The sequence below is a fragment of the Pelecanus crispus genome, chromosome 2 (assembly GCF_030463565.1).
Source record: "Pelecanus crispus isolate bPelCri1 chromosome 2, bPelCri1.pri, whole genome shotgun sequence".
NCBI lineage: Eukaryota > Metazoa > Chordata > Aves > Pelecaniformes > Pelecanidae > Pelecanus > Pelecanus crispus.
In genome coordinates, this window is record NC_134644.1 from 108,689,617 (window position 1) to 108,712,944 (window position 23,328).

At 41.1% G+C, this 23,328-nt stretch overlaps 1 protein-coding gene across 8 annotated transcripts in view; it reads right to left on the bottom strand.

The window, feature by feature from the left end:
• Positions 1–3,676: 3,676 nt before the first annotated feature.
• The window catches only part of ZNF236 (zinc finger protein 236), a 94,309-nt gene continuing 74,657 nt past the window's right edge, over positions 3,677–23,328 (bottom strand). For 5 of the 8 annotated variants that reach the window (XM_075706566.1, XM_075706567.1, XM_075706562.1 and 2 more), the window contains 4 exons: positions 19,681–19,878; positions 11,714–11,843; positions 5,831–6,007; positions 3,677–5,390 (listed from right to left, as the gene is read on the bottom strand). In XM_075706566.1, coding sequence (XP_075562681.1) covers positions 5,263–5,390; positions 5,831–6,007; positions 11,714–11,843; positions 19,681–19,878 — 633 coding nt within the window. In that variant the 3' untranslated portion in view covers positions 3,677–5,262. Of the gene's footprint in view, positions 5,391–5,830; positions 6,008–6,956; positions 6,968–11,713; positions 11,844–19,680; positions 19,879–22,328; positions 22,509–22,641; positions 22,808–23,328 lie in introns of those variants that run through there. The other 3 variants (XM_075706565.1, XM_075706569.1, XM_075706568.1) reach the window with 3 other exon arrangements.

Sequence of the window (23,328 nt, forward strand, 5' to 3'; positions counted from 1 at the left end):
GCACACAGGCTTCTAGTGACATTGCTGGTGACTTAGCGTGGCCTGCAAGGCTGACAATATGACATGGGATTCATGGGATGCCAGTGTCTTTGTGGAGAGGCAGCTAAAGGCCAGGGGGATATTGCAAGGGATAAAATGCCTGTGTACAGGCAATGAAATTCCGCCCTTCATAAGCAAGTAGAGCACAAAGTACCTTCTTTGAACGGGGTATGTGAAAATCAAGTTGGTTTTTAAAGCCTTCAAAAGCAGGAAAGAATATTTAAGGTAAATAAAAAAAAAATTATAGAATCATAGAATCATCTAGGTTGGAAAAGACCTTTAAGATCATCCAGTCCAACCATTAACCTACACTACCAAGCCCACTCTAGACTAATCAAGGGTAGACCAGACTAAACCATATCCCGAAGTGCCACATCTACCCGTTTTTTAAACGCCTCCAGGGATGGTGACTCCACCACCTCTCTGGGCAGCCTGTTCCAATGCCTGACCACCCTTTCCGTAAAGAAATTTTTCCTAATTTCCAGTCTAAAGCTCCCCTGGCGCAGCTTAAGCCCATTTCCTCTTGTCCTATCGCTAGCTACTTGGGAGAAGAGACCAACACCCACCTCACTACAACCTCCTTTCAGGTAGTTGTAGAGAGCGATAAGGTCTCCCCTCAGCCTCCTCTTTTCCAGGCTAAACAACCCCAGTTCCCTCAGCCGCTCCTCATAAGACTTGTTCTCCAGACCCTTCACCAGCTTCGTTGCCCGCCTCTGAACACGCTCCAGCACCTCAATGTCTTTCTTGTAGTGAGGGGCCCAAAACTGGACACAGTATTCCAGGTGCGGCCTCACCAGCGCCGAGTACAGGGGGACAATCACCTCCCTGCTCCTGCTGGCCACAGCATTCCTGATACAAGCCAGGATGCTGTTGGCCTTCTTGGCCACCTGGGCACACTGCTGGCTCATGTTCAGCCGGCTATCTACTAACACCCCCAGGTCCTTTTCGGCCAGGCAGCTTTCCAGCCACTCCTCCCCAAGCCTGTAGCGTTGCATGGGGTTGTTGTGACCGAAGTGCAGGACCCGGCACTTGGCCTTGTTGAACCTCATACAGTTGGCCACGGCCCATCGATCCAGTCTGTCCAGGTCCCTCTGCAGGGCCATCCTACCCTCGAGCAGATCGACACTCCCACCCAGTTTGGTGTCGTCTGCAAACTTACTGAGGGTGCACTCGATCCCCTCATCCAGATCATTGATAAAGATATTGAACAAGACTGGCCCTAAAACAGAGCCCTGGGGAACACCGCTCGTGACCGGCCGCCAACTGGACTTAACACCATTTATCACTACTCTCTGGGCTCGGCCACCCAACCAGTTCTTTACCCAGCGAAGAGTATGCCTGTCTAAGCCGTGAGCTGCCAGCTTCCCGAGGAGGATATTATGCGAGACGGTGTCAAAAGCTTTGCTAAAGTCGAGGTAGATGACATCCACAGCCTTTCCATCATCTACCAGGCGGGTCACCAGGTCATAGAAGGAGATCAGGTTGGTCAAGCAGGACCTGCCTTTTGTGAACCCATGCTGGCTGGGCCTGATCCCCTGGTTGACCTGCACTTGCCTGTGGAGTTCGCTCAAGATGAACCTCTCCATAATCTTCCCCGGCACCGAGGTCAGGCTGACAGGCCTGTAGTTCCCTGGGTCCTCCTTCTGGCCCTTCTTGTAGATGGGCATCACATTGGCAAGCCTCCAGTCATCAGGGACCTCCCCTGTTAACCAGGACTGTTGATAGATGATGGAAAGTGGCTTGGCAAGCTCCTCTGCCAGCTCCCTCAGTACTCTCGGGTGGATCCCATCTGGCCCCATAGACTTGTGAGCGTCCAGGTGGCATAGCAGGTCATTAACTGCTTCCTCCTGGACTATGAGGGCTCCATTCTGGTCCCTATCCCTATCCTCTTGCTCAAGGGCCTGAGTACCCTGGGGATGACCGGTCTGGCTGTTGAACACAGAGGCAAAGAAGGCGTTAAGTACTTCAGCCTTTTCCTTGTCCTCGGTGACAATGTTCCCCCCCACATCCAGCAAAGAATGGAGATCCTCCTTGGCTCTATATAATGTATATATATAGATGTATAAATACATCTTTCAAAATACAGCACTGCAGAACTACAGAACTTATCCAAAGCTTCCTCCTTGCCTTCATCATGCTGCTTTCTCCTCAGTCATCTTTTCCAGAGGCTGGAAGTAGCTTTTTTAGATTTACTTCCTATAGAAGAAAAGGTATGGTACTTTAAAGCATTATTTTACCAACACAAGTCTCTGGAAAGACACTGAAATTTATTCTTTTACTCACTCACTAGTAGTTTTCCTGAAAAATAGCAGTTTAAATGGCCATTTGATTTGTAAGCAAAGAATTTTTCCTCAAACAAGAATGCACAGCCAGTACTGGAAGAGTGTCATTTCTTGTACTGAAGGAATGGACATAAACCGAAACACTTGAGCAGACACAAGCAAAAAGCCTGAGGCTAGCGTAAGCCTACTAATGCGTCAAACCAGAAAGAACAGAGGTGTTCCTAAGCACTATTCACTTACCCACTATACAACGTGACTCTTCAAACAGGCCTTAGAACAAAGGTTCTTTCTGCTTCCGAAAAAAAATGCATCTACTTCAACACTGCTTTTGAAAGTATCAACATACTGGTTACAGTGTCTGCATTTGTACTGAACATCAACAGATAAAACTGCTTTGAAAACCTCCAACTCAATCTTACCAAGGAACCTGGGCTGTGAAAACCTCTATGTCAGGGTACTCAAGAGTGAATTCTTGAAGTTTGTGGGGTACGAGGATGCAGGGAAGCCAGTCAAACACCATGTTACAAGCAAGTTTTTTAGAAGTCTATTCACTGTAACTGGCAGGATTCCAAGTGCTGGAGGAGTAGCAAGCTGAATTCAGAAAAAGCATCAGCTGACTCCATAACTCACGCTGCTTATTTAACACTTCCAAGACTTACAACGCACACTCATTGCCTCTAATCACGACACAATGCTTGGAGAAGTGACCATTTAAAAACTGGCATCTTTTTACTCCCAAGACCTACCTTTAGCACAAGCTCACCAAGTATCAACCACTACCAGTTTTTATGTGCTGGCAAAGCAATCACAGCTAGAGCAGACTGAATGCTTTCAAGCATTCAGCAATCACATTCCCATTACGAAGGATGGGTTTGCATCTGGATGTGACCAGCTGCAAACCATCTTCCCTCAAACTGGACTTGGCAACCTCTGGAAAGTGTCATCCCCTACGCAGCAAATCAACTCCAACAAACTTTGCTGTGCATTTATACAGTATTCTCTGAAAGAGCAGGGAAAAGGGTTTATACATGGCACATGCAATACAGCACACTTTACTATATTATTGCAGATAAACGGGGTGCTATGCCATGGGGCCAGTATGCCTTCAGACAACTGAAAATAGAATGTCTGTCTTAAACAGATGAAACACTAATAGGCTGTCTGGTAGGGAAGACACTGCTGCAAGAACTTCACATATGTTCTTTACATATAATATTGAGACACACACTTCTGGTAAATGGAGTTCTTAAGAATTTCCTAGAATCCAGAATCAAATGCTTAAAAAAATACACGAAACAGAATTTGGAAAAAAGTAATTATTATTTAACATGTTTTTGAATTAAATATTCCACATAACAAAAGTGCTATTTTCATGTCACCAACTATATTACTTATATACATATGCCAAAGAGTTAACAAAAGAATTAAAAGATGCCCTATTAAAACCAACAGTTATTTCTTGCTTCAGCAATCTGAAAGAACTAGTTTGTATCATAGACAAAGTATAGACAATATTTACAGAAAAGGGCTTTTTGGATCCGAGAGCAATTATCATTCAGAAGGTAAATTAAAATCCAGCTCTGTATTATAGTACAACAAATCCACCACTGATCTAGAAGAACTTGCGGCAAACCAAAAAGATTAAGTTCCTGCAACTGGGATTAGTATTTACAAAATATACTGATCAGCCACACAGAGGCTCATATAACTTTAAATATATATATATACACACATACAAGCACACATATATATATCTATATATATGTAACATATAAATAAAATTCAAAAGAACAAGGTAAAAATAAGAAAAGAACTTCTGTCTTTGGAATGTCTAAAAGATGACTGTTTTTACTCCAGTGTTTCTTTGTTATGAATATAATTAACAAGTGGCACCTTTCAAAGCATTACTTAGTCAACTAGGTTGTTTTGCTGAAACAATGACTTAACAACAAACAAAAGTAACATATTTCCAAAATTTGGAAGGAAAATAATGAGGAACTTACAGATTTGAAATAACAACTGTTTACAGCACTGGGGAATACTGTATAACGTAGGTGACCTAGTGTGCATCTAACTTTCTCACTGCTAACACAAAATTGTATGCTTACTTCCCAGATTTAGTATATGGCTGTGTTTTCCACAGATACTGAGATATGTACCTGCTGATCCAATACAGCAAACATAAAAGAAGAGGTTTTCATTGGAACCTCTTCCTGTTTGCATTCTCTTCAAATAATTATTGCTGAGTTTAAAACCTCAGACTTTTAATGTAAAAACTAACAACTAACAGCCTCTGCGGTTGGAATGGAAATGAACATGCTCCCTCTTAAGAGTTTAACTCAAGAAAAGCCACAAGTTCATGGCATTTTTTTAACAAATTCTCAAAATGTACTAAAAAAAAGATTAAAACAGAAATACAGCATTTTCCTGTGCCTTGTTAAAAAAAACCAAACCAAACTATTTTATACTGCATGCATCTATTCTGTAACATTTTGTTTCCAACCTCAATTATTTCTTTAAACACATAAAAAACAAAGCTGACCGACAGTTTCATGGTTTTCCCACGAAGCTATTCTTCACCTCCTTTAAAAATGGGAATCATTCTGTTCTGATATAAAGTTCCAGTTTATTTTTCAAATAGACATACTGGCTGTGAATTAGAAGATGAAACTGTATACAGTATTACCTGAGTTCATTGATTCACAGACAACTTAGCACAGATTAAATGATGCTTTCCCAATATTCTTCTACAAGCTTAAAAAAGAATGATTCTTTTAGGTAATTTTTGTAAATAATTAAAAAAACTATAATATATTATTCTATTGTTAATATTTTCAATGCTTGAAGCTTTAACTGTAAAAATCCATCTTTTACTTTTCTGAAAACTTGTTTAGAGAAATTCGAGTCCCAGAAACACTTTTAGCTTTCAAATTTTAAGGTGTCATCGAAAAACATTGCCTATACTTTGCCATTCATTTGAAGATTCTTGTACCACTTCTTCTAAATTCAGAGCACGACTAATATCTTCCCCTTCTTGTTCTTGATGACTAGCAGGCTCTTGTACAGGACCTACCAAAGTACAAGAGAAAAAGACAAATGAGCACGATTTGATGTATAGTGTAAGAAAAATGCAAGTACAGCATTTGGGAATAAAGGAATCATGCTGGGAAAGGTACTTCACAACTACTTCAGATTCTGTAAATTCATTAGACACTCTTTGAAAAATTAAAAAAAAAAGACTTCTAATATAATCTATTTCCTGTAATAGTTTCTGAACTTTCCATTTCCATACTACAGAACTCTACATAAAAAACCAAGGAACCATAAGCAGTAACCAATAACTGTGTTTCAACCTGCTTTTTGGGTTGCCTGCTCAACTACTAGCTCATCAACTCCGGTCTTTGGCTATTAGTGCCTAATTCCTCAGTAACTTAAGCGAAGCGTTTTGTGCTTTCCTAGTAAAGCATATGGCTTTCTGCACGCACTGTTACTATCATTATGCTACATACCAGTGTAACCATGGGCCCGTTTCATATGCAGTTTCATATTGCTTTTCTGTGTAAATCCCATTGCACAGTAATCACATTTATAAGGCCTCTCTCCTGTGTGCTTTTTCATATGGACTTGAAGAGCACTCTTCTGGTTAAAAGCCTTTTCACATAGTGTACACTGAAATGGCCGTTCCCCTTATAAAAGCGAAAAACATATTTAATAATTTCTCATTTCAACATAAAAATACAGTTCAGAATTCAGTAAAAATCATCAAGATAACCTAGAAATTAAGTAGACATGATCTTTTTCCTCGAGACTTCCTCAGAACAGTGCTATGGCTCCCTATCATCAGCAAAACATCCCAAATTAAACATCAGAATATTTACATTAAGTCCTAAACCACTGATACTCTCTTTTCCATCCCATTTATTACCTAAGTAAATTATTTAATAGTAACCAGTTTACCAGTTTGACTTTTCTGTATTCAAGGGAACCATCACCTTTTTAGATCATTTACGAATAATGTAGATAAAGCAATATTCTAGAATTAACAAAGCTAACGTCCGTAAGAAACTAGAAAGTTGAATGTGTTAAAAAAAAAGTTCTGGTAGTTCTACATGGAACCTGTGGCCTCCTCTATGCCAACAGCTACTAGTGATTCCCGTATCTTACCAAAACAGGCATATTCTTCCAAATCTACCAGAATACTACTAATTTCTAAATATAAATGCAAGAACATATTCATTACAAAAATATTTTAAAATTTTAAAATACCTACTTTGCAAAAACAGACCTTTGCTTCAACGACATCAATGACATATAGCAATGTGTCTTGTGTTAAGGACTTGTCTAGAAGCACTTTCTACACTTACAAATACACTTTTGTTATTAGTTAGCACAACAAAGCACAGGCAGCAGTATAAATACTATTCTGCAATTTTCTTTAAAGAACCAATGTCTGTCTCCCTTCATTACCTGTATGCTAGTGTCCCCACATGCACTGTAGCTCCCATGTTAAATCCAACTTCTCAGATAATCAATAAAAGGTCCTTTAAAGCATAGAAGTGTTCTTTCTGGTTTTGTTAACAATGATTTCACTGGTTTGAAGTGAAATCTAGGTTTCCTCGGATGCTTTTGACTGCAGGTTTTCTATTCTGTTAAGATGAACATCCTTTTTGGTGTTGTGTAATGGATTACCACATGGCTTTTTGGTAGAACTAGAAGCATCTGCTTCCCTCTAATTTCAGCAACATTTCTCCAAACTGCTCTTCAATGAAAAATCTGAATGTACAAGACATTTAGAGCTATTCAGAGAAACGATGTGTTTTCCTTTTGGCCACTGATTCAGTAGGTATTGCCCATCAGAAATCGTTAAAAATGTTTAATCAAGACAGAAATCACAAACACTTCCTCACAGACAAGGATCATACCTTTAGGAAAGCAAATCAGTTTAGATTTACATTAGTCTTTCCTACCATAGTTTATGTAAGAGCATCCATCTCAAAACTTCTGTGCAGCATTTTCACTCTTTTGGTCTTAAGGGATTTTTAAAAGAACATTCTCTTCTGAAAGGATGACTATTGTGTGGATTGACTTGCTGTTTCAACAATGTCAGACAACAGTAATATAAAAATGAATTTAGCAAGGATTGTTAGCGTTTGTGTGCGTTCCTAGCACGTGAGCAACCAAGGACAAGAAACCCAAAAATATCTGAGGATTTACTGAGTAAATTACAAGTCATTCCAGAAGAGAAAGAACGTTTTCTATGGTGGTGCAGATTTGTAAGAAACAGATGCATAAAGCGACTCTGCTCTGTTCCCAGCCTTTCTGGAGTGCCCTGTACCTGTTACAATGGGCAGTATGAGTCAAAGCAGGGAAAAGGGAAACTGACCTTCTTTCCTGCTTTCAGAGTATTTTATGAAACTCTAACTAGAACATTTTTTAAAAGCCAGTATTATTTACGTCAGTTATGCAGAAAGCAAATTATTGGGGAATTCTAGAGACTTTTAATCTCCTTGGATTCGTAACTCCTGCCTCTCTTTTTCCTGCCCCGAATACGACCAGAATGTTCCGTTCTACCACAGTAACCACAAAGCAGCTCTGTTCCCCTTCTTCAGTTTTCTCTCAGGAAGAGCAGTCACCATTTCTCTTGGGGCAGGGGGTGGAGGGAAGAGAAGCATAAGCAGTCAACCCATTGGATCACAGAATCATAGAGTCGTTTAGGTTGGAAAAGACCTTTAAGATCATCCAGTCCAACCATTAACCTAACACTACCAAGTCCACCACTAAACCAATTAAGGGTAGAGTCATAATTAATTTCAGGTTTCCTGGCTTGGTGGCTGGATTATTTTTTAATGAAAGAAAGACTAGGAATCACAAAGGTTGGAAAGGACCTCTAAGACCACCAGTCCAACCATCAACCCAACACCACCATGCCCACTAAACCATGTCCCAAAGTGCCACCTCTACCTGTTTTCTGAACACTTCCAGGGATGGTGACTCCGCCACCTCTCTGGGCAGCCTCTTCCAATGCTTGACTACCCTTTCCGTGAAGAAATTTTTCCCAATATCCAATCTAAATGTCCCCTGGCGCAGCCTGAGGCCATTTCCTCTTGTCCTATCACTAGCTACTTGGGAGAAGAGACCAACACCCACCTCACTACAACCTCCTTTCAGGTAGTTGTAGAGAGCAATAAGGTCTCCCCCTCAGCCTCCTCTTCTCCAGGCTAAACAATCCAAGTTCCCTCAGCCGCTCCTCATAAGGCCTGTGCTCCAGACCCTTCACCAGCTTCGCTGCCCTTCTCTGGACATGCTCCAGCACCTCAATGTCTTTCTTGTACTGAAGGGCCCAAAACTGAACGCAGTATTCAAGATGTGGCCTCACCAGTGCCGAGTACAGGGGAACAAATGCTTCCCTGCTCCTGCTGGCCACACTATTCCTGATAGAAGCCAGGATGCTGTTGGCCACCTTGGCCACCTAGATGAGAATACACGGGGTCAGGAGAGACCCCTAACCCATAAAACCAGCTCTAGTAGATTAGATCAAAGCTTCCTCCCACACTCATATGAGAAGCCACCTTCAAACAGTTGGTACGAACACCCCTTATAAAACATGCTTATGCACACCCACGGTACAGTAATTGCAACTAGCAGCAACTGATCGGCAATGAAAGCTGCTAGCTGACAAATGGCTGCTAATACCTATTACCCTTAACAAGAGTTACTGCCTATCTACCAGAAGTTAAATTTTGCTGAAAGTGCATGACCCAGCCCACTAATATTAAAGTCTATCCTATCACACCTGCACTGAAAACTTCCCTTCCTGTTACAATACTCTCTAGCTGCCATAAGCAATATGTATCACCCAAACTGCAGTTATTTCACAACTTAATACATAAGGATCTCATCCCTTCCCAGCTCAATGATCACCCATGTTCTTCATCTGCTTTTTATGCCCAGTACCTCCCCTATCTAATCATGCCTTCCCACTGCAACATCTCTAAACATGCTCTTAGAATTCCCAAATCTCAGAATTTCCTTAGCAAAACAATTCAAACCATAAATTCACCAAGTTCATGACTCCTCTCTATCCAACCTCCTATCTTTTCCTATTAGCGAGTTATCAGCAACTGAATGAAACGTGAACAAAAGTCAGGGCCAGCAGCAAGGACCTCTCTGGTTCTCAGCTGCCTAGCAAACCATAACACCCCAAAGCTCACTCACGTGTAAATGAGGTGCAACAGCTCTTGCAATTACTGTTCCTACTTTACCTTTGACAGTATACGAACCATGTGCTGAATTAGGCAACTGAAATGAGCCAAATTCATTTTACCAGAACAAATCAAAAAATGCCACAGTAGGCTGCACATTGTATAGGCCTGACCTAATTAATCCACAAACATTTGGAATTGCTGAGTAATTATTCTCCAATTCTTTTTTATCCATGATAAAACAAGCATCAGACTACATAATTTCTTTGCAAACCTCATGATATACTGCAAAAGCCAGCAAGAAAGCACAGAGAGAAGAAATATGACCTTGTCTTGACTAGTATGCACGTAAGCAGCCACTGAGACAATGGTGAGTATGAACTGATTTAACCCTAATGGAACACAGAGTCATTCATTTCTATATGGCCGCTGCTACAGAGGAAGTTAAAGCAGTTTCCTAGACTGTGGCAATCTTAACATGTTTTCAGCTTAATCTTCCTCCCCGCCCCCCCCACCTGTCTTGCCTGGAAACCCCTTTATCATTTATTATTCATAAAATCACAGCCTTCGACACAGATTGAAACTCCACAATATTAAGCGCTTCATGAAAAAAGAGCAAAGAGACCCCACCTTCAAGAACTTGTCATAAACGTAAGATAAAAGAAATTAACAGATAGACAAGTATGTAAAGGCACATTAAGATACTGTATTACTTACAGTAATACTGTAATGCATACATCTGGCAATGTATATATACTGGCAGTCAAGATATCAACATTCTATCAGATGTCATACAGACACATAAAAAGAATTCAAAGATACTACTGAATCAACATTTACATCCCTTCCGAACATCTGGAACAGCATGGTAGGAAGCGTGTGTGTTTATATAGGATTGTGTTTGTCAAAGCCAGAGAAAAGAAAGTTTTGATGCATGAAATGACAGCATGCACAAGACGCTTGGATATATAGGCAAGTCTATACTTCAGAGATGCAACACTAAAAACCGCAAGACTGAATCTGAGGGTGCAAAGTGAAAATCCATTGAAAGATGAAACTCAAGTTATACATCACAAGACCGGCAAGTGATACTAACCAAGGAAAAATGACAGGGTTAACAAGGTAACTTAAAGAGATCAGGAACTTTGCTTTAAATGCACGAAGAGCAGCCAAAAGCTAACTACCAGAGGTTGATATTGGGGAAAGAGAAAGGTCTAGCTGAGTCAATGAAAGAGAGTTATCCTTTCTTGGGAGTCTTATGCTATAGCACATGCAGTCAAATTCCTTGGTCCCCTCCAGCTTAGTAGCAATATAGATAACTTTCCCCTTTCCTTTTTAACTCTAGCAGCCATGACAGCTCTTTATTGGTAGCAGTGGTATGGAAAAGAGGGAAACTGTTTTGAAGAAGTGCCTCCTATATTTAGAACTCATGTTCTCAAGAACACTGTTCTTAAGATACAGAAGGTGAAGGGGAAGGTGGTTGGGCTATCCTGTGTACAGCTTTCAACTTGTAGCAGGGCAGAAGCTGCAACCTAAAAAGCACTTTTATCACAGAAAATGTATGCTCCCTAGGAGAAGTCAGTACAGTCTTTTTATAGAGTAACAGTTGAAGAAAATAATTAAGCAGAAAAGAACAAAACAAATTAAAAGCACTGGCATTAGAAGCAGATGAACTGCATAGTAGTTCAATGACAATGAAGCACTACACATAGCAGTCAGTATCAGCATTCAAGACCGTCCCTTATTTAACGTCACTAAGCATACCCACTCATTTGCACGTTCTCCTGTATGCTTGAAGATGATCAGGCCCAGTGTTTTTACACCACGTTAAACAATGTTTTAAAATACATTTTTATTAATCTGTTTCAAAGACTGACAAACTTTTCAATACAAGCTCATGAGTTCACATTACTGTTGCAGTACTGCCAGTCCCAAAATACGGAGAAACTTAGTCACACCACTAAGCATGACGTTCTGGCTTTAAACAAAACATCACAGTTTCTGAGATTTCAAGTCTGCTGTTTCTCATTTTAATTTCTAAACTCTTTGGGTTGGAAATTTACTTGGTTTTTTTTAACCTTAAGCTGATATTTAAATGAAGTTACTGGAAACCATGAGCAAGGATTCCAAATATAACACCCATATATTCATGAGAAAATCTTGCGAGATAAAAATAATTTCTGGTGTTACCTGTGTGAATGCGGCTATGTCTTTCCAGCTGACTTGGTTTAGCAAAAGCTTTTTCACAAGTATCACACTTAAACACTCTAGGCTTCTGGGAACTCAGTGAAGGTCCAGCCTGATGGGTTTGCATGTGCTCCTAAGCCAGCAGAGAAAAAAATACATTACAGATGATTTAAAAAAACTTCAGTATTTAATGTAGAAATATAGTCACACTTTGAAGACAAAAGCAGAGGATCTTAAGTCATCAGTAGACAAGCCAGAAGAAGATGGAAGCCTGCATTTTTTTTTCTTTTAAATGAGAGACTGTTTTTGTGTATCAACTCTTTGTAAGGCTGATGCATCAGCATCTTTAAATTTCTGAAAACCTCTGTTGATAACTGTATGCATTGCTTTTTCTGCACACCTTAGTCCCTTTACTAATTATGTCACACAAAATAACATAAAAAACCCGCAAACTTACAAACATGGATTTTGGACAACTGTGCATTGTAAGTTAATATTGGATTATTCTCTCCCCTCTACAGTATCCATCTCCCCCCACTTGCCTGATACTTGCCCGATAGGTATTCTTACTCAGCACCTGAAAAAGTATCATTGTAAAACTTGTACAGGCCTCAAAGAGGGGACTATCACAACATACACACACAGATGCACAATGTCAATGTGCAAATAGAACCACTTCAAAAAAAAAAAAAAATCACTAAGGTCCTTACAGGTAAGAAAGCAGAATGAGGGTATGACATGTTTTATCTTTATGAAGAAGCATTAAGAACAGTTCTAACTTCAGTGTTTTTAATTCACTGATGCTGGGTCCAGGAATTTTGCAAATTTAAAGGAGCATCTTATGTTATCTATTAACTTTTTCATTTAAATCTCTTTATTAATATCAAAATACAATTCAGATTACAAAAGAAAGCAAATACAAATATATTTAATTTAAAAATCTAATAAAGAACTATATGTGAAACAGTACTGTGAGTACTTGTCCACTTTCTAAAATGTGTGTGGATATTCTTTTCTAGCCTATTCATTACAGACTAGACTATTAATTAGTCTTTACTACAGTAAACAATAAGTCTTCTTGATCTCTAAGATAAAGTCCTATTCCTCACTCCATGAGCTGAAGCAAATTGTGTCTGCAGAATTTGTTTTCACTAGAAAATTAGCGAGACAGTTACAGGGAAGAATATTATTATCACAGTAATTATAATAATACAGTACTATAGAGAAATAATAAAAAGTCTTCTCAGAAAATCACAGGAGATTCATAAGCCACAGCTTAGTTGGAAATGAAGAAAATCTTTTGCTTTTATCTTGTTCATTACCTCCTGAAGCATTCAAATGGTGAAAACACACTATGACCTACTCCAGAAAAATTATCCAAAACTGGCTGCTTCTTTCTGTCTGTCAGAAAACAAACCCAACCCAAACCCACCAAAAAACCACAAAACCTCAACAGCCCCCACATCCTATCTTCTACTTGAAAGCAAACAGGAGAGCATCCAGACAGCCACCGCAAAACTTCGTCACCCTTCTCTGAACAAATAGTTTGTGATGCAATTCTGTTCCACTGATCTGCCAAGCCCTTACACTTCTCCTATAAAATATATGCTTTTGAAAATAGTTCATGGGAATACAATGCTCTGAAGTGCAAGCACTTCTTTATAGACATACTTAGTATTTCTCTGATTGTTCATATGATGTTTTACAAATCTATTTGTGTAATTCTTATGTTTTTCAGACGGGAAGTGTCTTGGGGTCCCAAACAAGCATTATCTAATTAGAAAATAATAGGAAACCTTCTTTGAAAGCGCCCTTTACCCACCACCCAAGCACTGGTATGCAACTCTCATGCCTCGCCTATCTTGAAACATTAATTGTAACCACCTCTGAAAGCATGGCAATAAAAAGTTTGTTTCATTCCATTGTTTTAATAAGATCACAACCTCATTCTATTTTCATGTTAGAATGATGTCTGTGCTTTATTTACTATCTCAGTCACCTTGCAGGTATTTCCACTATCTAGTGATATGGAATTGGACAGTCACCAACATCAGAAGGGGAATCAAAGACGTTGCACTGCAAATTTTTGACACTGGGGGTGGGGTGGGTGGTGGGGGTGTTCGTACATAATCTCTGAAGAAGCTTTTCTTGTGGATAATTGTGAAACTGCTGGTACCGATTCCTTTGGAAAAAACATACAGTTAACTACTGGCATCTAAACATTGGTACCCTTACCTCCTACCGTGTTTTTCTGGAAAGCCGGAAGTTTGGCAGTGCTCTTAATAACATTGGTGATGATCGCCAGAATACCATCAGTACAAAATGAAGACCTTGGGTAAGAAATCATTGAACACTGAACCGTTCCCAAAACCCTAAGCCCAAACCCCATGGTTTCATTTATCTTTGTTGAACTTCCTCTTAACAGCTGCTCACAGCTGATGTTCTGGAACATCTTAATGAAGAAAACAGTTTGATGAAGAACTGGAATTTGTTTTAGGACATGATGGCCAAGTAGTAAATGAAACTGTCTCTCTGCTTAAAACATCCTCTCCTCCTCCTCACCAAAAGTGAAAAATAATGATTTGGAGATTCATTTCGACTTTCATCATCAGAAATCTTGGACTGGGTTTATACAGGGTACAGAGAAAACCCTCCTGAAATAAGATTTATCAGCTTTCATAGTCACTAATTGGACTGATAAAGATCACACTGTTATGCTGGTCAAAAGAGAGTAATACTGCTTCCACAGGATCGGCTGTATCAAACCACAAACTTCTGCCACATTTTTGATGAAATGTTCCAAAACCTTAGCTGGTCGCTCTGCTGATTGGTGTATGTCTATATGTGTATATTGGGAAAAGAAACTGTTGAAACTTCCTCATCATCTGGTGAGGTCCACTCTCTAATTTCTAAATATACATGCAACACTACCCTCCTTTCTTAGCAACTAACAAAATGTGATCTTTTGCACTTACATTTGAGGGTCTGATCAGAAGGTTGAAAATGGTCCACTGCACCGAGCAGGAAGTGTTTCCTGATATAAAGTTCTAATTTAAACAATCATCCCAAATAAAGCAAGTAAGGCTGTCTTTCACATCAGAAAGTACCCATTCAAGAAGTCAACTTTCAAATATAAATGTTTTTCTATCATCACCCTAACCTCATCTAACAAGCAGGTTTTTGTCCATATCGTTCCTGATCTGTGTTGAACTGCAGATTTTTTTCAAATCTTTTTTTGCAGAGAAAGTGAAATAGAATCATAGAATCATTTAGGTTAGAAAAGACCTTTAAGATCATCAAGTCCAACCGTTAACCTAGCACTGCCAAGTCCACCACTAAACCATGTCCCTAAGTGCCACATGTACAGGTCTTTTAAATACCTCCAGGGATGGTGACTCAACCACTTCCCTGGGCAGCCTGTTTCAATGCTTAACAACCCTTTCAGTGAAGAAATTTTTCCTAATATCCAATCTAAACCTCCCCAGCACAACTGGAAGCCATTTCCTCTTGTCCTATCACTAACTACTTGGGAGAAGAGACTGACAACCAACCTCGCTACAACCTCCTTTCAACAACTTTCTACAACTTTCTACAACTCCTTTCTACAACTACTTTCAGGTAGTTGTAGAGAGTGATAAGGTCTCCCCTCAGCCTCCTCTTCTTCAGGCTAAACAATCCAAGTTCCCTCAGCTGCTCCTCATAAGACTTTTGCTCTAGACACTCCATCATCTTCCTTGTCCTTCTTTGGACAGACTCCCGCACCTCAATGTCTTTCTTGTATTGAGGGGCCCAAAACTGAACACAGTATTCCAGGTGTGGCCTCACCAGCGCCGAGTACAGGGGAACAAATGCTTCCCTGCTCCTGCTGGCCACACTATTCCTGATAGAAGCCAGGATGCTGTTGGCCTTCTTGGCCACCTGGGCACACTGCTGGCTCATATTCAGCCGGCTGTTGACCAACACCCCCAGGTCCTTTTCTGCTGGGCACCTTTCCAGCCACTCTTCCCCAAGTCTGCATCATTGCATGGGGTTGTTATGACCCAAGTCCAGGGCCCGGCACTTGGCCTTATTGAACCTCATACAACTGGCCTCAGCCCATCGCTCCAGCCTGTCCAGATCCCTCTGTAGAGCCTTCCTTCCCTCCAGCAGATGAACACTTCCGCCCAACTTGGTGTCATCCTGCAAAATTACTGAGGGTGCACTCAATCCCCTCACTCAGATCACTGATAAAGACATTAAACAGAACTAGCCCCAACGCTGAGCCCTGGGGAACACCACTTGTGACTGGCTGTCAACTGGATTTGACTCCATTCACTACAACTCTTTGGGCCTGGCCATCCAGCCAGTTTTTTACCCAGCAAAGAGTATGCCTTTCCAAGCCATGAGCCGCCAGCTTCCTTAAGAGAATGCTGTGGGAGACAGTGTCAAAAGCTTTACTAAAGTCTAGGTAGACAACATCCACAGCCTTTCCCTTATCTACTAAGCGGATCACCTTGTCATAGAAGAAGATCAGGTTAGTCAAGCAGGGCCTGTCTTTCATAAACCCATGCTGACTGGGCCTGATGGACTGGTTGTCCTGTACGAGCCATGTGATGGCACTCAAGATGATCTGCTCCATAACCTTCCCTGGCACCGAGGTCAGACTGACAGGCCTGTAGGTTCTTCTGGCCCTTCTTGTAGATGGGTGTCACATTTGCTAACCTCCAGTCAACTGGGACCTCCCCATTTAGACAGGACTGCTGATAAATGATGGAAAGTGGCTTGGTGAGCACTTCCACCAGCTCCCTCAGTACCCTTGGGTGGATCCCATCTGGCCCCATAGACTTGTGTGTGTCTAAGTGGTGTAGCAGGTCACTTCGCCTTGGATTATGGGGGCTTCATTCTGCTCCCCGTCCCTGTCTTCCAGCTGGCTTGGGTGGTCCGAGAACAACTGGTCTTACTATTAAAGACTGAGGCAAAGAAGGCAATTAAGTACCTCAGCATTTTCCTCATCTTTTGTCACTACGTTTCTCCTCACATCCAATAAAGGATGGAGATTCTCCTTAGCCCTTCTTTTGTTGCTAATGTATTTACAGAAACATTTTTTATTGTCTTTTATGGCAGGAGCCATAGTAAGTTCTAGTTGGGCTTTGGCCCTTCTAGTTTTCTCCCTGCATAACCTCACAACATCCTTGTAGTCCTCCTGAGTTGCCTGCCCCTTCTCCAAAGGCCACAAGCTCTCCTTTTTTTCATGAGCTCCAGCCAAAGCTCTCTGTTCAGCCAGGCCAGTCTTCTTCCCTACTGGCTTGTCTTTTGGCACACTGGGACAGCCTGCTCCGGCACCTTTAAGATTTCCTTCTTGAAAAATGTCCAGCCTTCCTGGACTCCTCTGCCCTTCAGAACTGCCTCCCAAGGGACTCTGTCAACCAGGCTCCTAAACAGGCCAAAGTCTGCCCTCTGGAAGTCCATGGTAGCCGTTCTGCTGACACCCCTCCATACTTCTCCAAGGATCAAAAACTCTATCATTTCATAATCAGTGTGCCCAAGACAGCCTCCAACCACCACATCATCTACAAGTCCTCCTCCGTTCACAAACAGCAGGTCCAGCAGGGCACCCTCCCTAGTTGGCTAGCTCACCAGCTGTGTGACGAAGTTGTCTTCCACACACTCCAAGAACCTCCTGGACTGTTTCCTCTCTGCTGTATTGTATTTCCAGCACACACCTCGTAAGTTGAAGTTCCCCACAAGAATAAGGGCTAGCAATTGTGAGACTTCTGAGACTTCTCCCAGCTGCTTATAGAGTATGTGGTCTGCCTCTTCATCCTGGTTGGGTGGTCTATAACAGACTCCCACCATGATATCTGCCTTGTTGGCCTTCCCCGATTTTTACCCATAAACACTGAGCCCCTTCATCACCATCATCAAGCTCTAGATAGTCAAAACACTCCCTAACATACAGAGCTACCCCATTGCCTCTCCTTCCTTGCCTATCCCTTCTGAAGAGTTTATAGCCATCCATTGCAGCACTCCAGTTCTGTGAGTCAACCCACCATGTTTCTGTGATTGCAACTATATCACAGTTTTCCAGCTGCACAATGGCTTCCAACTCCTCCTGTTTGCTGCCCACGCTGCATGCATTGGTGTAGATGCACTTCAGTTGGGCTACTGATCCTGCCACCTTTTTCTGGGGAGAAGTCCTAGTTCCTAATGTGACTGTTTGGATGCACTTCCATGGTTTCTAACACATCAATAACCCTTCCATCTTTGCTGCTGCGTGGATCTCCATCCCCTACCTCCACTGAGATGGCTAGGGTGCTACGTGCATTAGTACAAGGACGTTTCAAGTGTGCTCCAGTGTACTCAGCACATCGTGGAGCAGACCAAAGGACCTCACTAGCACACCATCCCTCAAACATTGGCATACTGCCCCCAGGCTTATCTCCAGTGATCCTGGTTTTATCCCCTTTCCCCCTTCAACTATAGTTTAAAGCTCTTTCAATGAGCCCTAACTCCTGCACAAAGATCCTTTCCCTCCTTTGAGACATGTGTACCCCGCCATCTCTCGCTAGCAGGCCTGGTGTCGTGTAGACTGACCCATGATCAAAACCCCAAAATTTTGCTAGTGAAACCAGTCTCGGAGACAGTTATTGATCTGCTGGGTCTTCCTGATTCTTCCCTCATCATTCCCTGCAACTGGAGAGATAGAGGAGAACACTACTTGTGCTCCTGATCCCTTAAGCAGTCGTCCCAAGGCCCTGAAGTCTCTTTTGATTGCCCTTGGATTTCTTATTGTAACTTTATCGCTGCCTACGTGAAAAAGCAATAGTGGATAATAATCTGAGGGCTGTAGCAGGGTAGAAAGTTTCCTCATCATATTTTTAACCCAGTCCCCGTATGTAATAGAAGTCAAAGTTTAATTATGAAAAAAATGTAACACCAGCCAGTTCTAAGAAAACAAATTGAAGAGAGACTGATATTTGGGGTTTTGTTAAGGAAAACAAGTATCAATACTGATTTTAATTTATTTTTTGTTCTCGAAAACTGCTCCTAAACCAGAGGTTAACAATTTCACAACACCACATTTTGTGACAGTTTCCCCAAGGACCAATAGTCTGTTTGACACATACACCCACTCCAAGGGAGTGAACTTCACAAACAGGATATATTTCCTTAAAACATGATACTAAAGTGAAAGGAAATCTATTGAAAAGCTGTCCTAAGAGCTACTTAATATAAAGACATTGCCTCTGGCTCCAGAAATTTCCTGCTATAAATTGTGGGAAGCTGGAAAAACTCTGGGCAACTTATACTATAGATTTGCTCATTTCATAAAGCACTTCAAATCACTGCCTTTTATTATTTCTCAGAGATAGGATACTGGCCTGGACATACCACTTGTGTAGTACAGCCCAATATTCCTAATAGGAGCATTCTATAATCTAATTAAAAACTTAAACAGACCACTAATTTTTTTGAGAAGACTTGGAAGTATCAGGTCATTCACAATCTAGAAAAAACTACCTAGAAAATATCACTAGACAACAGCAATAATATAAGGATATTTTAAAACAAATGCTTCCTCTGCAGATGTCACTTGTACTCACAACACAGAGCATCTAAAAATCAAATGACAGATTGCAAAGCAGACAGCTTCCTATTATTTCGAAAGCTTATCTGGAAATCAGGATTAGCAGTGATGACATACTGCTAAAGTAAGTGAAATCTTTTTCTGGCACTATTATTTGCATGACAGACATTCATATTGTTCATTCTGTAGTCAATATATGCATTAAAATACTCTCCATGCTCCAGAAAAGAGTTCTCTATCTGTGTATACATTATCACTTAGACTCCCCCTCTCAGATGCACACCTCTTGCACTGTAAAAGGAAAGGAAAGGTAAAGGTGTAACAGGTACCTTTCATTAATATCGCAACAAGTCCAAAACAAAAGAATGAGTTAACAGAACAATCAACTGTTATTACCAAATACCTTGAGATGTGTTGCCCGCTTAAAGGCTTTATTGCAGACATGGCAAACATGTATTCTTTCCTTGCCATGAACCTCTTTACTATGGTGCATCAACATGGTGGCTGAAGAAAAGGTTTGACTACACTCAAAACACTGGTGCACGCGACCTTCTTTTTCTGCTTGACTGCTTTTAGTCACATTAGGAGAAACCTCTGTCACCTACAACAATTTACAAAAACACTGTCAAATAATTTCATAGGCACATCTACAACAGTGGTTTATTTTTCAAAATCTACCTCAATGTGAACCAATTTCTGGAAAGTACTTGCAAGCAACTTATTTGTGCTGGTAAGTTGTATGTAAATATGAACTTGTATTTTCCTGCTCTAAAGAATGACACATATATTTATTTTAAGAAAACAGAAAGATTATAGTAACTATGAACAAATTCATTTACACATTATAAATAGAATGTGTTTGTACAAATATTTTCCTACATTCAGTTTTATAGTCCTGAGCATTTCAGATGATCCTCACATTTCTCATCAAACAAAATTCAAAGCCAAAAACATTTCAGACAAAAAAGAAAGTATCTCTGATTTTACAGAGGAGAAGAATATTTTCTATTTGTTTAATTTCTTCATCAGGGATTCTGTTTTCATAAGGAAGTAAAGCTCTGAGCTACCAACAAAGTTCCAGAAGTACTGAAACACAATGAAAAGTTGATAGAATTTGGATGGAGTTGTGCTGCATTTTTTGTTTTGTTTTAATCAATGAGGGTTGTTTGGAAAAATTTCACTTTCTTCAAATAAAATAACACAAAATTCCTTCAACTTTGTAGATACAAAAGAATCTTAAATGCACTAACTTATAGAAAGAAACAAATTAATATGGAGGATGAAGGAAGTAGTAGTCTAAATGGATTATTCAAGATGAACTAAACTTGAAAAGATACAGAACATAGTTCGAATATTATCCGTATCCATAGAAAGTAAAGATGCATATACAACATATTGAAAGAAATGACAAAAAAATCCTGTGTGCCTGTGCGTGCATTTGTTTCCAACTAGTTGGAACCTCTCAGGAAACGGGTGAAATGTTGAAAGGTCAATCAACACAGTCACCATGATTGAATAAAACACACAACATTACAGGGAATGACAAAAAACTAGTTTACGTTAGTGTAACAATTTAACCATTATTACAATAGTGCTACTCAGACACGGTCACACCTTACAAGTGACATTATATTAAGCCTTATGAAATGACACCCTGATTTATGAAAGCATATATATTGAAAGACAAAATCTAGTTTTAAATTCGGAAGAGTAAGAAAATATATTCATGTTAAATTTTAAAACATCCACCTTCACAGAGTATTTGAACACTAATAGTGTTAAGAACTCACACCCATAAGCATACGCAAATGTAAAAATCATATGCACAAGATGTTATTAGAAACAGAATACTTCAAGTTGAAAGGGATGGCTTGAGATCATCTACTCTAGTGTCCCTAGAGCACACTCAGGGCCATGCCTGGACATGTTTTGACTACCACCAAGGATGGAGACTCTACAACCTCTCTGGACAACCTCTTCCAGGGTTCAACCGCCCTCACAGTGAAACAGGGTTTCTTCATGCTCAGATGGAATTATTTTAATTTGTGCCTACTGCCTCTTGTCCTTTTCACTGGGTATCACTCAGAAGACTCTGGCTCCGTCTGCTTTACTCCCTCCCATCAGGTATTTATGCACATTGCTAAGAACCCCCCCACCCAGAGCCTGCTCTCTTTTAAGCTGAACAGTCCCAGCTCTCTCAGCCTCTCCTTCTATGTCAGATGTCCCAACCTCTTAATCATCTTTGTAGCCCTCCACTGTACTCACTCCTGTATATCCATGTCTCTCTTATACTGGGGGGCCCAAGACTAGACACAGGACTCTAGATGATGTGTTCTCGCTGGTACTGAGAGGGGAGGATGAACCCTCTCGAACAGCTGGCAGCACTCTTCTTAATGCATCCCAGGACTCTGCTGGCCGCCTTTGCCACATTGCTGGCTCATGGTCAAACTACTTGTCTACCAGTACCCCTGGTCTTTCTTTGGAAAGCCGCTCTCCTGCTGCCCTCAGTGTGTGCTAGTGCATGGGGATGTCCTTCTCCAGGGACAGGACTTTGCACTTCCATTTGCTGATCTTAGTGAGGTTCCTGTTGTCCCAATTCTCCAGCCTGTCAAGGTCCCTCTGCATGACAGCACACCCATTCAGTCTGTCAACCACTCCTTCCAGTTTTCTATCAGCAGTAAACCTGCCAAACATGCACTCCATTCAATCATGCAGGTCATTAATGAAGAACATTAATGAACAGTTCTGGCCCCAGTAATGAACCCTGGGGTACACCACACACTAATGACTGGCCTCAACATGGACTTTGTTCCACAGATCACAACCCTTTTGAGACCAGCAGTTCAGCTAGTTTTCAATCCACCTCACTGTTCCATTTAGCTAGCCCATACTTCATCAGCTTGCCTACAAGGAGGTTATGGGAGACAATGTCAAAAGCCTTACACTAAAGTCAAGGCAAACCACATCCACTGCTCCCCTCATCCACCAAGCCAGTCATCTCGGAAGGCTCTCAGGTCAGTTAGGCGTGTTTTCCCCTCCATAAATCTCTGCTTCTTGTCCTTCATGTGTTTGGAAATGCTTTCCAGGATTATTTGCTCTATCGACTTCCCAGGGATTGAGGTGAGGGTGACTGACCTGTACTTCCCCAGATCCTCCAACCTGCCCTTCTTGAAGGCAGGAGTAACTTTTGTTTTCTCCCAGTCTTCAGGAACCTCTCCTGATCACCATGACCTTTCAAAGACAACAGACAGTGGTCTCATGGCAACATCAACCGGCTCCCTTAGCACTCATGAGTGTATCCCACCGCCAATGGATTTGTGTATGATCCTCCTCTACTGAGGGTACATATTCATTGCTCCACCCTTTCCCACTGATCTTAGTAATGTGGGATTGCAGAAGACAAATCTGACCAGCAAAAACGAAGCAAAATGAGACACTCAGTACATCACCCTTCTTCAAATCTTCTGTCACCAGGTCCTCTGCCCCAGTCAGTAGCAGGACAACTCATCTTCCTCTTGCTGCTGATATGCCTGTAAAAGCCCGTCTTGTTACATTTTATGTCCCTTTCAGAGTCAACTCCAGGTGGGGTTTGGGTTTCCTAAACACATTCCTGCCTCTTTGAATGGTGTCTCTCAACTCCTTCAAGGTCACCTGATCCTGCTTCCACTTATGTATGCTTCTTTTTTAAATCTGAGTTTTGTCAGGAGGTCCTTGTTCCTCCACGCTGGCCTCCTGTCACCTTTGGCTTCCTACACATTGGGATTGATGATTCTTGAGCTTGGAGGCGGACATTTAAAATCAACCAGCTCACCTGGTCCTCCTTCTCTCCGGGTCTGCTTACCATACGATTATTCCAAGCAGATCCCTGAACAGACCAAAGCCTGCTTTCCTGATGCCCAGGGTTGTGATCCTGCTATTTGCCTTATGTCCTTCCCTCAGAATCCTGAGCTCCACCATCTTGTGGTCACTGCAACAAAAGATGTCCCTGACCTTCACACTCCCAATCAGTTCTTCTTTGTTTGTAATTATCAGGCTCAGAACATCACTTCCG